Raw genomic sequence first — 16,264 nt, 5'->3', positions numbered from 1 at the left:
AGGCGCGCAATAAATGTTTGCAAAATCGAAATCTGTGTTAAGCAAGCGTCCACCTTTCAGCACTCGGTTTGTGTGTGTGTGTCGGGGGTGGGGGGAGCGGGGGTGGGTAATGTGCGGGCGACGGGGGCGGAGGGAAGGTTGGCTGTGTGCCCTGGTTGGGGACACAAGGCAGGGAGCTCCTCGAGGCTCGGGTGGGAGGATACGGAGGAGGGGGTACAACGCAGGAGAGCGAAGCCCAGGCCGGCAGGGGACTGGCGGTGCCAGACGCGGCGGGCGCCCTCCGCCCCTCCCCCTCCCCCCGCGCGCCCCCTTCCTCCTCCTCCCCTCCACGCCTCGCCTCCTCCGGCTCCGCCACCCCCGCCCGCGCGGCCGCGGCAGGGAGGGGCCGGGAAGGCGGAGCCAGCGGCCGCCGAGGCTCCAGGCACCCGCGCGGCTCCGGGTCTGGAGCTGAGATCCCGGCTCGCCCAGGTAGGAACCGGCGCGGGCGATGGACCACGGACTCAGGCCCGTAAGGAGGGGAGGATGGGCTAAGACCCGCCTCTCCTGCACAGGCAGCCTCGCGGCCCAGGGAACCCCCCCGCCCCAGCTTGGTGAGAGCGGGGGTGGGGGGGACTCAGTCCCCGCCCCTCCGTCCCTGGCCTCCTCTCCGCGCCCACCCCCTCCTCCATGCGCACCGCTCCTTTCCTGCCGGCCCGCATCCTCCGAGACAGCCCCCAGCGTCCCCCAGGTCCTGCCTCGCCTTCTCCCAGCCGCGCTCCTTGTTGGTCCCACAGGTTCCTTCCCAAAGCGAGCCGGAGTCTGTGCTTGGCTGCCTGGGGGAGTTGGGGGCACAGCTCGAAGGAGCCAGAGGGTGAGTCTGGCGTAGGGGGGCGGGGCGGTGGCTGGAGGGCCGGGGACCATTCTTCTGCGTCTTGGTGTCCGCGGGACTCGGGCGGGCGCTGTGGGGCTGGCTCCATGTTTGCGGAATGAATGAATCATTACTCTTCCTTATCCCCTTCTGAAGGAGGACTTTTTGAGATCCACGTGCTGCAAAACACGTAGGGGGGCCTGCCGAGATAGGGCTCCCCCCGCCGGCATAGTAGACACGACTCTCCTCTCTCCACCTCCTCTTTACGCTCTATTTTGGGGGCAGGATCGCTTCTGGTTGGGGCTTGGGAATGGTGGGAAAGGAGGGGCTTGTAGGCCCAGCTAGGTACTTGTTGACAGTCAGGAGACTTGAGAGAAGCCCCTTAGAAGGCCACAGAGGAGGGGCGAGCTGTGAAGGACAGCACCCGCTGTCAGGCAGGGACCACTTCTCACCTGATACCCGCCTGGAAGGGCCAACGGAGTATAGATTCTGATCTACAATTTACTGAACGGCCCTCCCCACAGCCTCTGTTTCTTCATCAGGTGAATGGAAATATTAATGTCCGTTCCTCAGGGCTTTGAAGAGATTAAGAAAAATGTCATATGAAATCGCCAGGACAGTGCTTGACACATTGGGAGCACAAAGCAAGCTTGGTTTTCTTTCCTTCCTCTCTGAAAAAACTGAGTGGAGAATTTGTTCCCATCCCTTCTGTCCCCGAATTGGTCATGGACAGTCACAGTACATGTGTAATCACTGTTTGTTGATTGAATAAGCTTGCCAGAGTTTCACATCCCACCCCATCCCCTCTTTTTCTCCCAGAATCCACAGACAGAGATCTAAGCGGCACAGACATGCCGGTGCTGTCTGAGGACTCCGGTGAGTGTCTCCCGGGGCCGGGCCTGCCACAGTCCTGAAGACAAGAGCCTGCCCCAGCAACCTGGGGCAGCAAAGAAAGCAGCTGCTACCGGTGTTGGCTCGGAGCCCTGGGAATGAGAGCCGGGGGGGGAGAAAATGTGCCCCCGGCAGGGCTGACATACTGTTGGAAGGTCTGCTCGGGGTCCCGTGGGGCAGGAAGTAGCCACTGCATTGGCTCTACTGTGTTTTTCTCACTCCGTCCTCAGGTTTGCATGAAACTCTGGCACTACTGACGTCTCAGCTGAGACCTGACTCCAACCACAAGGAAGAGATGGGCTTTCTGAGGGATGTTTTCAGTGAAAAAAGCCTCAGTTATTTAATGAAGGTAAAGTCCTTTCTGCCCCAGGAAGGTCTTTGCCTTATGCTGCCCTCTGAATGACCTGGTCTGCAGCCCCAGGCATCCTCACAGCTGTGGGTGGGTTGTGTGACATCCAGGGTACATCTGGACAGTTGTCTTGGGAGACCCCAGCCTGAGTTCGGCTGTGTTTGCAGATTCACGAGAAGCTTCGCTATTACGAGAGGCAAAGTCCAACCCCCGTCCTGCACAGCGCTGTGGCCCTCGCCGAGGATGTAAGCCCCCAGTTTCTCCTTCTGGCCTCAGCCCCTCTCCCACCCCTAGCTGCTTGCCATTGCTTAGCAAGGGACCATCAGGGCTCAGGAGCCCCAAGGTGAAGAACGTCTCCTCCCCTTCACCTCTTCCCTGGGCCTCCTGATAGGCAGGGAGAAACTGGTGAGCCTTGGACAGGGCCAGGGGCCATGGCGACATGGTGACACCCACTTACTGTGTGTTCCCGAGAAAGTCAGTTTTCCCAGCTGTGATAAGAGCAGTTCCCAAACAGTTGAGGGCTGGCGACAAGAATAGGTCAAACATGCACACTGCATATCTGTGCTTTGTGAGGCCCGATGTGAAGTCCTGGGTCCAGGGACTTGCATCTTCTTGTTTTTTGTTGTTTTGGCTGCTCCTTAGTAGTTTGTGGGGTCCACCAGGGATTGAACCCTGGGCTTTGATCGCTGGGCCCCAGGCAGTGAAAATGCCGAGTCCTAGCCACTGAACTGCCAAGGAATTCCTAGGCTTCTTGTTTTTTAAAGGAATCCTTCCTTATTTCTTGTGGACCTGTCCTAGTTGATTACTGAAGCCAGTTTCTGAATAAAATCATGTCACCCCAGCAGATAGCCTAGCGAGGGATGGGGGCAGATTCCCTGCCTTTCTTGCCTGTGAGATGCCATTAGGAGCAGGTTAGGTTGTCAGGCTCCTAGGCGCAGCACTGCCTCTAATATTAGCTCTGTGACCCTAAACAAGTCATTCAACCTCTCTGAGCCCCAATTTCCTCATCTGGAAAATATGGTGAGGGTAGAGACAACAGAGCTAGATAAGCCCAGGTTCAAGTCCTGGTGGTGCCATTCACTACCTTGGGGACCTTGGGCAGAATATTTAATCTCTCTCATTTACTTCTCACCAGTGAAATGGCCAAATAATAGTACCTGCTCCATCTAGTTTGTTGTGAGAGTTAATCCATGTGAGGCAAACAGCACCCAGGAAAGCCTTCATAAATTAGCTCCCATTAGGATTAGCCTGTAGAGGCTTCTCATGCTCTCTGATCCCTGGAATGACTTCCCTGGGAGCCACAGATCTGGAGTGACTGAGGGTCCAACGCCCCCTGGTGCTGTAGTCGTGGCTGGGGGGCCCAGGGAGCAGGGTTTCCCCTTGGGTGACTCCCAGGAGGCTCGCAGCAACTGCAGCCATCTGTGGCCTTCTCTCTCCTTCCCCTGCAGGTGATGGAGGAGCTGCAGGCCGCCTCCGTGCACAGTGATGAGAGGGAGCTGCTCCAGCTGCTGTCCACCCCCCACCTCAGGGTAGTCACGCCACAGTCCCTGCCTACCCACGCATCTGTGTCTCCCGGGATGGGGATAGGAGGAGTGCTTGGCCATGAAACTGAGGAAAGGAGATTTCTGAGTTAGGGTTCCTCAGCCTAAGTGTCTGGGGAGGTCATCTCTCTGGCATGAGATCTGGGACCCTGAACCACTGCCCCCTGGCTAGGTCCCCTGGACCCCCATGTGCTTTGGAGGCTAGCCCTTCTGTTGTCTTGCTTTCATGATAGGCCATGCTCATGGTACACGACACAGTCGCTCAGAAGAATTTTGACCCCGTTCTTCCCCCTCTGCCCGATAATATCGATGAGGATTTTGATGAAGAATCGGTGAAGATTGTCCGCCTGGTGAAAAACAAAGAACCCTTGGTATGTGGTCCTCACCTCTCTTCCCCACGCTCTCCCTGTTTCCCACCCACCCACTGAGAAACCCAAGAAGGGACCCCCCCCACTGCAGTCTTTGGAGTAAATGATGGCAGCTTTGTCAAGGCCGCCACTAGTCCCTGTGACACCACTGTGTGCAGAGTACTCCTTTCTCTGGGTAGATTCAGCCTCCCTTTGCTGTGGCCAAGCTCCTTTGTGCAGTTGAGAACCTGTACAACTGTTCAGGGCAGCCCTGATCATCATGCTCTGAACAAGAGGTTGGCAAACTATGATGCAACAGCCAAACCCAAGCCAGTCAGTGTTTGTAAATGAAGTTTTTTTGGTGCCTGGCCATCCAGTTCATTTACATGTCTAGGGGCCCCGCCTTTACATGGCAATGGCAGACTCAGTGGAATCCGTGTTGCCTGCAAAGTGTAAAACATTTATACTTGATCCTTTCCAGAAAAAGTTGGCCAACCTCTATTTTGAATTCTGAGGAAACCCAGGGTAGCAGCCATTCTTCTTTGCAGCTGACAGATTGTTATCATTGGTCCCGGTTCAGCATTGATTTACCGAGCTAAGGGACAGATTTGTTTATTAGATGGAGGGAAGTAGCAGCAGTCCAGAGAATTGAGGGCGTGCCCTAGAGAATACCACAGCTGGCCTTCTTCACTGTCAACTTTCACCAAGTGACCTCAGATGAACCGCTTCTGCACACTGGCCAGAGTTCTCCTCTGCTTTTGATTCTTTACTTTCAAAATGGGGGCAGTCATCCATCTACTCGGGAAACACACCGTGAACCCTTCTGTGTGCCAGGCACCATGTTAGGTGCGGGCAGTTCAGAGAGGGTTAAGACTTCCATGGGGTTCCCCGGTGGCCCAGTGATTAAGACTCTGTCCTTCCAATGCAGGGGCTGTGGGTTCAATCCCTGGTTGGGGAACTAAGAGCCCACATGCTCCATGGCAAAGCCAAAAAAATTAACAGACTTAGTCATCACCCTCTGAAAGTTTATAGAAGGTAGTAACTGGGGTGTCCTGGAAGAGGTGATGCCCATGCTAAATTTTTTTTTAAAAAGAACAGAATTTTTCCAGAGGGAAGGGGGAGAAGAAGGGCATTCTACCAGTAGAACTGCATGAACAGAGCCATGGGAAGGTGAACGGCATGGTAGATTCAGGGAACTGGCCAAGTTGGAGGTCAAGTGTGACAGAGGTGAGGCCAGATCATTAGGAGAGCGTAAAGACTGGATTGTCACCCACAGTTGCTTGCCTGGACTCTGAAGGTAGTGGGGAGCCACTGAAGGGTTTTAAGTAAGAAATAAAATGGTCAGATTTTCAGTTTGAAAGATCATCTTGGCTATGAAGTAGAAAGTCACCTGGAGGGGGAAACAGAGGACTTATTTGAGAGTGGGGGCCAAATACATATGGTTCAGAGACAGAGCTTGACCTTGGTTTGTGGGAAGAGGGAAGAGGAATCCAAGAAATACATCAGAAATAAAATTAATGTCACTTTGTGACTGCCCCAGCTTGGGCAGGAATCTGAGGAGGCATCTTGGATATAAAGTGAAGGTGTCCAGCTGGGATGACAGGTGGGCAGTGGGACCATGATTCAAAAGGGGGAATAAAGAGAAACTTAGGATCCATTGAATTCAAGAGGCATGGGTGCCCGCAAGTGGAGATGTCCAGGAGATAAAGGCTTAGGTGTGTAGAGATGCGGACTTGGTAGCTGCCAGCATCCAGAAGGGGTTACAATCCCATCTGAGAGGCTGAGACCGCCTGGGTGAAGCGTGTATGGAAAGAGACAAGGAGAGGACACGGGCCAAGTGCTGGCCCTTTAATCAACATTTAAAAGACAGATATAGGAAGACTCAGCCAAGGAGACCAGTTGGTCACTGAGAAGTACCGTGAAAGAGGTGTCACCAGGGCCCAGGCTAAGAGAGCATTCCAGGGAAAGGGCAAATCAGAAGATCAGAGAGAGGAGACTGAGCGTGGCGATTGAGATGGCAGCTCGCGGGTCGCTGGTCCTTTTGCTTGTGCACTTGAGGCGGGCAGGGAGTGAGTCAGAGCAGATGCCTCTTTGAGAAGCTTGTTCCGAAGGAATGGAGACTGGCATCCACTGGATGGGGCTGCCACATTTTTAATGATGGGACAGGCTTGATAATATTTTTAGAACCAGGAGAAGGTGCCACTGGGGAGGGGGCATTGAGAATGCAGGAGAGGGAGGGAGGGAGATGGAGGGACCAGCCTATCCAGGAGGGTCCCCTCCTCTGACTTGGGGAAAAGGAGGAGAGGGTGGACAGAGATGCTGGCAAGTTTGATGGTCTGAGGGGCAAGAAGCCACAGGGTTCTTAGCTGCTGGTCTCTCTTTCCAGCAACATTCATTTTATGGACTTCAAATGAAGTCAGTGATAAAGCGTGCCAGTGTGTTTGCACTTACAGCCAATAATTAGTGGTTAGCATGTCTTGCCTGGAGAATCCCATGGACGGAGGAGCCTGGTGGGCTGTAGTCCGTGGGGTCACTAGGAGTCAGACACGACTGAGCGACTTCACTTTAACTTTTCACTTTCATGCATTGGAGAAGGAAATGGCAACCCACTCCAGTGTTCTTGTCTGGAGAATCCCAGGGATGGGGGAGCCTGGTGGGCTGCCGTCTATGGGGTCGCACAGAGTCGAACACGACTGAAGTGACTTAGCAGCAGCAGCAGCATGTATTGAACACTTGTGCTTAGTCACTCAGTTGTGCCTGACTCTGCAACCCCATGGACTGTAGCCTGCCAAGCATCTCTGTCCATTGGGATTCTCCAGGCAAGAATACTGGAGTGGGTCTCATTCAGGGCATCTTCTTGACCCAGGATCGAACCCAGGTCTCCCGCCTTGCAGGCAGATTCTTTACCGTCTGAGCCACGAGGGAAGCCCATGTATACTGGAGTGGGTACCCTGTCCCTTCTCCAGGGGATTTTCTCAATCCAGGAATTGAACCAAGGTCTCCTGCATTGCAGGCAGGTTTTTTACCAGCTGAGCTACCAGGGAAGCCCATATTGAGCACTTACTTTGTACTAAGTGCCTGGCCTGTGATATCTAATGTTAACCTTGCAACAACCCCAAGAGTCAAATGCTTTCCCACACCCCAGAGGAAACAGTCGCAGAGAAGATGAGGGGCTTCCTTGCTAACGGAAGGCCATTGTTCTTAGTAAATGACAGACTGGATTCAAACCCAGGGCCATTCAACTCCTGACTGCTGCCCTGCCCTGCCACAGCCCAGCCTGCCTGGTGCACGAGAGCTTGTTAGTGCCCTTCTCATCCTAGACATCATGTCTGCCGTGTTTTGGGGGCCAAGTCCTGGTCCAAAGCTCCGCCTGGGGCATAGTTGGTTCCCCTTGGCAACAACAGAAGGCCTGGTAACCCTGTGATTGGCTCAAGGCAGGTTGAGAATTTGCTGGCACGTATTCTCCTCATGATTAAATGTCTTTGCAAGAGGCAAGGGCTGTGATGTGATAGAGAAAACACTGCATTTGGCATCCCAGAAAGCTGGGTGACCTTGAAGGTGCTTACCTTCTCTGTGCCCCTGTCGCTTACCTGTCACATGAGGCTGTGACAGCATTACAGTCGTGCTTTGTTTAAAGTGCTGTGCTATACTAATTTGAGATGTTGGTTTTATTTTGTCCTCAGCATGGCAAGGTGCCTGCTGGGCTGTCCCCCCTGGGGTGGCAGAGGGAGAAACAGGGGTGGGAGGGGGAGGCTCTCTCTGGTCCAGAGAGTCAGAGTCTGAGATTTGGGGCTGCTTCTTAGGGGCCTGCCTGCTCTGTCTCTGATGCAGGGGGCCACCATCCGGCGGGATGAGCACTCAGGGGCTGTCGTGGTGGCCAGGATCATGCGAGGGGGCGCAGCAGACCGGAGCGGTGAGTGGCATCAATGCTGGCCTGGCCACGGTCATGGCCATGGTCCCCCCCAGCCTTCCTCCTTTGGTCATGGGTCTCCTTTCCTTCTCCCATTGGCTCACCTGTTCGGGATGTGCTTTACTTTCTGGGAGTCGGACTGGAATTCTCTTCTCCTTCCTAAGCCCAGTAGAAAATTTATTTGTTTGAAAATAGGTCAGGCATGGAGTCCTTTGAGGGTGATCAGGAGGGTTTGTGCATTGGCTTAGCCTGGGGATTGCGGTAGTTGAGCTTGGTAGGTAAATCCTAACTAGGGAGCAAGACACCCTTTCCTGACACCCCAGCTGCCTTAGCCAGCCTCAGTTACCATGGGAAGGGTGTTCATGTCCCTGATTTGTTTGAGTAGAAAACAAGTTAAGAATCACTGTTGTGAAACAGACTCACGGATTTAGAGAACAAACTTATGGTTACCTGAGAGGATGGGCAGGAGAGGGGATAGGAAGTCTGGGATTGACATGTAAACACTGCTGTATTTAAAATGGATAACCAACAAGGACCTACTGAATATAGATAGCACAGGAAACTCTGCTCAGTACTCTGTAATATCCTACGTGGGAAAAGAATTTGAAAAAGAATAGATACATGTATGTATGTAACTGAATCACTTTACTGTACACCTGAAACTGACAACATTGTTAATCAACTATACGCCAATATAAAATAAAAAATTAAAAGAAAAAGAATCTTTGGTGTGTGGAGGAACTAAGTTGGGAGGCAGATCTCCTGGTGTAGGGGAGTGTTGCCCCCAAAAGTCTGGGGACCATTGTGGTGGGAGCCCTAAGACCAGTGCCTCCCATTAACAAGCACGGAAATGGCCCGAGTGTCTTGTTAAAATGCAGATTCTGACTCAGCAGGTCTTGGGTGGGCCCAAGACTTCTGCAGCCCTTCCTGCGTCCTGGGTGATGCTTCTGCTTCTGGACTGGTGTCCATGTTGAGTGGCAAATAGGGCCCCATATGCAGAGTTGCTTATCATTAAAGCAGAAGCCAACAGACAGGTGTGTCTAACACTCCTGACTCCATCTTCTCTGGCGCCCTTCAGTTTTCATGTAAAATTGGAGAAGGATGTCCTTGGAGTTATGTCTGTACACCCAGGAAGGGGAAGAGTTAATGATATTTTTAAAGAAGCAGAGGTGACAGCAGAAAGAACATGGGCTTTCTATAGCCAAGTAACTGCATCTGTGCACTGGCTCCATTATTTCTTAGCAGTGTGGCCTTGGGCAAGCTGCATCACTTTTCTGAATCTCAGCTGACTGTTTGTAAACTGGAGGGTTTTGCCAGGCTGCTGTGAGGCTGTGATTTGAGGTGAGCCACCCAGCACACCTGGGGATAAGTTCATCCCAGTCCCATCCACTACCTTTAAGCCTTGAATCTCCCCTGCTTGGGTTCTGTAGGCAGGTGCCAGAGGTGCCTAAAACTTCGCGCTCTGGGAACCTTGGACCCCTTGCTGTGCTGACGGTCAGCCCCTGTGTCTCCTAGGCCTGGTCCACGTTGGAGACGAGCTCCGGGAAGTGAACGGGATCACAGTCCTGCACAAGCGGCCCGATGAGATTAGCCAGATTCTGGTCTGTGCCCTGCGTGAGCCGGGGGTGCCGTGGTTCTTCAGAGACCCAGAGCAGGGCACTTCCTGGAGCCGGGACTGATCTAGCCCAGTCTCCCTGTTTTCATGGGGAGACTGCAAGCCTGGTGACCTTACAGTGTGCCCTGCACTGGGGCGGGGGTGGAGGGTGTCGGGGACAGGAGGAAGGGAGTGCCCAGACCATCTGCCTCTCTCAGACCCTGTCTTCAGCACAGCCATCCTCCCTACCCCCAGCCTTGTTTCCTGAGGATCCTTCTAGAAGACCCTCTTGAAAGGGTCCCCTCTTCCAAAGAGCTGAGGAATATGGAGTAAAAGGCTGTAGTGCAGGAGAGCAAGGGCTTTGGGGTCAGCTGGTCCTGGGTTAGAATCTTGTCTCCATCACGTTACAATTGTGCAACCTTGGTGGTGGTGGTGGTTTAGTCACTAAGTTGTGTCTGATTCTTTCGTGACCCCATGGACTGTAGCCCACCAGGCTCCTCTGTCCATGGGATTTCCCAGGCAAGAATACTAGAGTGAGTTGCCATTTCCTTCTCCAGAGGATCTTCCCGACCCAGGGATTAAACCCAGGTCTCCTGCATTGGCAGGCAGATTCTTTACTAACTGAGCCACCAGGGGTGTCTTGTGTAACCTTGATGGACAAGTCATCAAATCATCAAGTTTTGATTTCCTTCCCTGTACAATAGGGGTAGGGATGGTTTCTCAACCAAGGCATAGTTATCATTAGGATGTAAACATCTGGAAGAGGGCATTGCACTTCACAACTGCGAGGGGATTCTAGGGTAGCCAGTGCTGGGATGGAAACAACCTTCTCAGTCCATTCTGGGAATGGAAGTCAAAACTGAAATTATAGAAAGCCCCTGTCATAGTTCTGACCTCTATAATCTTCAGGCATCCTCTTCCAGCATGACACTGTTTGCTAACTTTTAATGGTTTGGGGGGAGCGGAAATGGGATGAGATCTCAAGTTCGGAGGCTCACTCTTTAAGGCCCCCGCTATAGGGGACCCTGGTTGCAGGCAGACCCTTCAGTCTTTCTGCCCCCTCTCCTTTTCCCCTGGTTCTGGGCACCAGCCTCCATTTTCCAGAGTGAGGCGGGATCAGGGACAGCATTGGGTGAGATGTGCTTTAATGGGCCGACACGTGCTTCCCCATGGGCCCCCACGTGGGGTGCAGCATCTGTCTCTGGTAGAAGGGAGGGGGACCCGAGATTGGGGAAGATGGAGTGGCCTGAGACTGGGGAAGATGCAGGTCAACAGGGAAGTGCTGGTTGGGAACCAGCCCCAAATCAGGCAGGAAAGAGGAAAATGAAATTGAACGATGATATGAAAATAACCCAAGAGAAAAGAAGGGCAGTGCTTGGGGGCACTAGAGGTCAGAAGGGAGAGAGAGAGCTGTATCTGTTGTATGCATTGTTCTCAAGTTCTCATTTAAAATCTTCTGGGGACTTTCCTAGTGCTCCAGTGGTTAGGACTCCACGCCTTCAATTCTCCAGGGCCAAGGTTCAATCCCTGGTCAGGGAACTAAGATATTGCAAGCTGCGTGGTGTGGCCGAAAAAAAAAGAGAAAAGTGTTCTATCCCTTTGTCCCATAAAAATGCTTCAGTTAATTCATCTGGGTGCCACCACAGAAGGGCAGGTCATAGGGGAGGCTGCACGTCCAACTTTCCTTCTGCATGTGAGTTTCCAGATCTGGGAGGTAACATGTGATGTCCTGGAGGGTTAGACCTGGGAGATGATATGGTCATGTGCTGTCTCCTTTCAGGCACAATCCCAGGGATCCATCACCCTGAAAATCATCCCAGCCACCCAGGAGGAAGACCGCCTAAAGGACAGCAAGGTATGGCGGAGCTGAAGGCAAGGGAGTGGGCAAGGCGGGTGGTGGGGGTGGTGGGACTCCAGCCCTGTCTTTGAAACAGTCACTTGGGAAGAGATCATCCATCTGGTCCTCGGAGCAAGTGCTCGGTAGAGACCTGCAATTCAGTCACCAAGTGATTCATTTGTTTGTACCCCATCTCTTCTAAACAGGATTTGACGTAGCTTACTAATAAAAGACAAGAGTCTTCTAATTGAAGTAGAAAAGCCAGGCCATGAAGAGGAGGAGAAGATACCAAATGTTCCGGCTTCAGGCCCAATTAAGTAACTGCCATTTGTTTAATTCCTAGTGGAGCCTACCTTTGGTGGGCACCTGCTCTGTGCCAAGCGCCCTGCCAGATGCTGGAGACCAGGATGATTAGTAGCTTAGAGGTTGCCTGGTTCAGTAGGGGAGGCCGGGGACCCAGTGTCTCCTTGTTACGTGATAAGTGCTTCAGGAAAATTCTGTGCAGAGTTCTCAGTTCAGTCGCTCAGTTGTGTTTGACTCTTTGTGACCTATGGACTGCAGCAGAGTTCTAGGCACTTTCTTTTTCCCTTCACTGGGTCCTTGTTGCTGCATGTGGGCTTTCTCTGGTTGCAGTGAGCAGGGGCTGCTCCCTAGTTGTGTTCACGAACTTCCCATTACAATGGTTTCTCTTGTTGAAGAGCATGGGGCTCTAGGGCTCAGTAGTTGTGGCACATGGGCTTCCCAGACCGGGGATCGAACCCGTGTCCCTGCATTGGCAGGTGGATTCTTAACCACTGGACCACCAGGGAAGTCCCTAGGCACTTTGGAAGGTGGTACATAATAGGAGGGTTGGCAGTGAGCCTAGAAGAAGAGGGAGAAGAGAAGGGCAGGCAGAAAGGTCTGCATAAGCGGCGGCTCACAGACATGGCAGAGGAGTATGAGGTCCATGAGAAAGTGCATTGTGTGGGGCTCCAGGAGGAGGAAGGGGGTGTGCTGGTGAGGTGGGTTAAGGCTCTGTCTGAATGGCCTTGAATGCTTTGTTCAGAGTTTTGGCATTTGCCAGTGACCCCAGGAAACAGCAGAACAGGGTTGGGGAAGGGAAGGTAGCCAGTGCAACAAAGGGTGTCTTCTCAGCAAGTTACCACCGCAGACAACCAGAACTTAATCCTGCTTCAGAATTCGGCGTCCCCTGTAGACCATGCCTCCTCCATTCCTCCTAACAGCTGGGAGAGCTGGGGAGGATGGGAATCTAGATACCAGCTCTCACCAGGCTGTACCCCAGGGGTTAATTCCCAGCAGTTCCTCTCTGCTGGATTAGGGGAGAGCAGATCCCAGTGGCTGGAGGAAGTCATTAGGCAGTCAGGGTGGGGTGCACTGAAAAGGTGAGGCCCCCGGGGAATATGGGAAGGCACCCCACAGGCCAAGTAACAGCCTCAGAGGCAGTGAGAAGCTCCTAAAGGTATTTAGTTTTTTGGTGTTCTTTGCTTGTTTGGTTCTGAGAGGGAAGCGATGGATATCACATTTGTGTTTTACAAAGCTCCCTAGGGCAGTGAGTGGAGGAGGGTGGAGATGGGGTTCCAGGCACCTGGTAGGAGTCTGTTGTAAAAGCCCAGGTGAGAGATTGTTAAGCCCTGAGCTGACGTGGTGGTAGGGAGGATGGAAGAGGCATTACTCTGACTTCCCAGTAAACTTGGATCTGAACTTTCTGGCAGCCAAGGCAAAAAGGAGAACATAATGAATTACATACTTCTCTTGGAAGATGGAAGGAAGCATGCTGATTTTTTCAAGAAAACTAATTTTCCACCCCTACCTCCCAGAACCAGGAGCAGAAAAGATAGGGCATGAAAACACTTGGCATAGAGTAGATTTCAGTAAATATTTTGATGAATGGCAATTAACAGCAGACAATGTCTTTTATGGTTTTTTTTACGCAAATGAAGAAATCATCTTCATATGACGATTTCTTATTTGCACCTTCAGTTGAATCCCAGGGCACACATAATACCTGATGGAAGGTTGTTCTTCCTGGGACAAGCTGGTATGATCTCCATATGCAGCTTCTGCAGGTTCTAACTTGATACAGGAAGAGGATTTGGTTTTCCTGGAGGACAAAATGGGTAGCCTATCTCTTAGTCCATCCTTTCTGAATATTTTTCTTTTAGCTAGACGCTTGGTCAGGGCTGGCCGCCTTTTGAGTGCCTGGGAGCCTGGTGACATGTATGGCTAAATGAGGGTCCCTGTCCTCATAATATTAATATACGGCCAGAAAATTCATACTGTCGTCTAACTGAATCTCTTTTGCTTGGCACCTAAAGGATTTGGATTTGTCTAAGGAAAACCTCTGGCCTTTTTTCCCCCCTATTTGTTGTTGAAGCAATGGGCCATAATGATTTGGAAGTAGGAATAAATAAATCCATGCCACTGAATTATAGAAGAGAATGAAGAAATGGGACCAAATGCTGTTCCCATCCTGTTCTCTAGAGGGATGGCTTCTGGGTACAGAAGAGAGCTGGGGGTTGGCCAAGTATGTGACTGATGAGACAGGGCTGAGCTGTCAAAGACATGACTGTCAATTACCCACTGAAAAGTGATGATGAAGAATTGGTAACAGTAGTTTCATTGATATTTATGTTCTTATCAAAACATCTAGACTACTTATTTAACAGATGGCTGCTGACATCATTAGCGGCAGTTAGCATATCAGAAATAACATTTGAGTTAGAAATTGTGCTTGCCTTTGCTTTTTTGCTCCCAAGACTAATGGTTGCTTTGTGTAGGCTGAGAGGCTATTGTAAGGTTAATAAGAAGATGTTTAGGTTGGAAAGGGAAATCCGTGAATCGTTTTCTGATTCTTTCTTTTTTAAATAGCTTAGCAAGTTGATGTTTTTTAAAGCATTTATTTATTTATTTGACTGCACCGGGTCCCAACTGCAGCGATCGGGATCCTCCTTCCTCTCTGCAGCCTCATGCAGGAACTTTAGTTGTGGCAGGTGAACTCCTAGCTGCAGCGTGGAGAATCTAGTTCCCTGACCAGGGATCGAACCCGGGCCCCTTGCATTTGGGAGAGTGGAGTCTTAACCACTTTACCACCAAGGAAGTCCCCATTTTTTTGATTCTTGATGGATTTCCCTTAAAAATGATTGAAGAACAGTAAGAAAATAGGTGTGGTGGGTTTCTGATTAGTCTTCTATTCTTGACACTGCTTGTTCTTCCTAATTGTGAACAGCCTTCTTCAGCTTTCCATGTGGCATAGACACGTCAGTGCTTTCAGGCCGTCTCACCTAGCTCCTCCCCTGCAGGTGTTCATGAGGGCCCTCTTCCACTACAACCCTCGGGAAGACCGGGCCATTCCCTGCCAGGAGGCAGGACTGCCCTTCCAGCGCAGGCAGGTCCTGGAGGTGGTGAGTCAGGATGATCCCACGTGGTGGCAGGCCAAGCGAGTGGGGGACACCAACCTTCGAGCTGGCCTCATCCCTTCCAAGCAGTTCCAGGAAAGGTGGGTCTGGGGCGTGTTGTAAGGGGGTGTGGTTCTAAAGTGGCTGGAGGCGTAAGTACATGGCAGAGCCCCAAATCTCTGCTAGCAAACCCCGGGGTGGGGGTGCCCATGGAGTGGCCTTCTGTAAGCAAAGTACCAATTGTGCCTATGTTGGTTCTTCTCTCGTCATCAGTAGTGATGGCTATTTGAGATTTTAGTCAGTGTATATAAATCTGTACTATATTAAATTAATGTATATTTTATAATGCCTACTTGGGCAAGTTGAAAAATAAAATGTAAAAATACAGGAGAGGAGGATAAGGAAAAGAAAATTACCCAGTCTCACCACTATCTAAACAGCATAATTTCTTTCTTTCTTGTGCCTGTTATGTGAGTGGTGTATATAGAATTTGAGGTCTCGCCTTTTCTTTTTTTTGGTAACTTAACATTTTGACATGAGCATTTCTAACATTACTATAGAATAATAGTATTTATTCCATACTATTAATTAATAGTGAAGAGTGTCAAAGTGAAAGTCACTCAGTCGTATCCGACTCTTTGAGACCCCGTGGACTATGTAGCCTGCCAGGCTCCTCTGTCCATGGAATTCTCTAGGCAAGAATACTGGAATTGCCATTCCCTTCTCTAGGGGATCTTCCCAACCCAGGGATCAAACCCAGGTCTCCCACATTGCAGGTGGATTCTTTACCATCTGAGCCACCAGGGAAGCCCAATTAATTGCAATATAATATTAATTAATGGTAATATAATATTTCATCAGGAGATGTACTATTTATTCACAGGCAGCAACTATGGTTTCTGCCCTGCAGGAGCTGACAGTTTAGCTGAAAAGTCACAAGTGGTTCAGACGAACACTTCATATAAATGTGATGGGTGTGAGGGTGGAGGATACCAGGTCTTAGCAGGAGCACTGGCCCTAGTCAGGGCTAGCATGAAAGGCTTCAGGGAAGAAAGGTCATACCTCAAGTGATTTCTCTTCTTCCCTGTGGCTGTACTTTGAAGCTCTCTTCAATGTTTCACTGCTACAAGGCTGTAATAATTATCTTGCATATAGTCTGGTCCTCACATTTCAAATTGATTCCTTAGGCTAGATTTCCAAAAGTGTAAACCCTGAGGGTGTGGCATTTATGCCTGCAATGCCTCTCCTGAGATTTGTAGCCCTCTTCCATTTTAGGGGTGTGGAATGACGCTGTATCTACAAACCTCAGGATTCATCCATTTCAGTGGCTCTCCTGGTGTGGTTCCCAGGTGTATTAGCATTCCCTAGGAATTTGTTAGAAAAGCCAGTCCCTGCCTGGGCCCTGCCCCAGATCTGCTAAATCAGAGACCCCAGGGCCAGAGTCTGAGCTCTATGTTCTAACAGATATTCCAGGTGATTCTGAGGGGCTGGGGTTTGAAGACTGCTGGTCTGTTTCCTCAGGGCAGCCTCAGACCCAACTGCATCTTTGGCTT

At 51.1% G+C, this 16,264-nt stretch overlaps 1 protein-coding gene across 1 annotated transcript in view; it reads left to right on the top strand.

Moving 5' to 3' along the window:
- The first annotated feature begins 383 nt into the window (after positions 1–383).
- MPP3 (MAGUK p55 scaffold protein 3) overlaps positions 384–16,264 on the top strand; it is a 27,655-nt gene continuing 11,774 nt past the window's right edge. The window contains exons 1-11 of the mRNA XM_019981337.2: positions 384–468; positions 774–850; positions 1,667–1,723; positions 1,969–2,087; positions 2,255–2,332; positions 3,536–3,616; positions 3,862–3,999; positions 7,807–7,888; positions 9,401–9,486; positions 11,260–11,334; positions 14,616–14,812. Of these exons, the coding sequence (XP_019836896.2) occupies positions 1,699–1,723; positions 1,969–2,087; positions 2,255–2,332; positions 3,536–3,616; positions 3,862–3,999; positions 7,807–7,888; positions 9,401–9,486; positions 11,260–11,334; positions 14,616–14,812 (881 nt within the window). The 5' untranslated portion in view covers positions 384–468; positions 774–850; positions 1,667–1,698. The remainder of the gene's footprint in view (positions 469–773; positions 851–1,666; positions 1,724–1,968; positions 2,088–2,254; positions 2,333–3,535; positions 3,617–3,861; positions 4,000–7,806; positions 7,889–9,400; positions 9,487–11,259; positions 11,335–14,615; positions 14,813–16,264) is intronic.

Source organism: Bos indicus, chromosome 19, assembly GCF_029378745.1.
Source record: "Bos indicus isolate NIAB-ARS_2022 breed Sahiwal x Tharparkar chromosome 19, NIAB-ARS_B.indTharparkar_mat_pri_1.0, whole genome shotgun sequence".
Classification (NCBI taxonomy): Eukaryota; Metazoa; Chordata; class Mammalia; order Artiodactyla; family Bovidae; genus Bos; species Bos indicus.
This window is presented reverse-complemented; position numbering and strand designations above follow the sequence as displayed.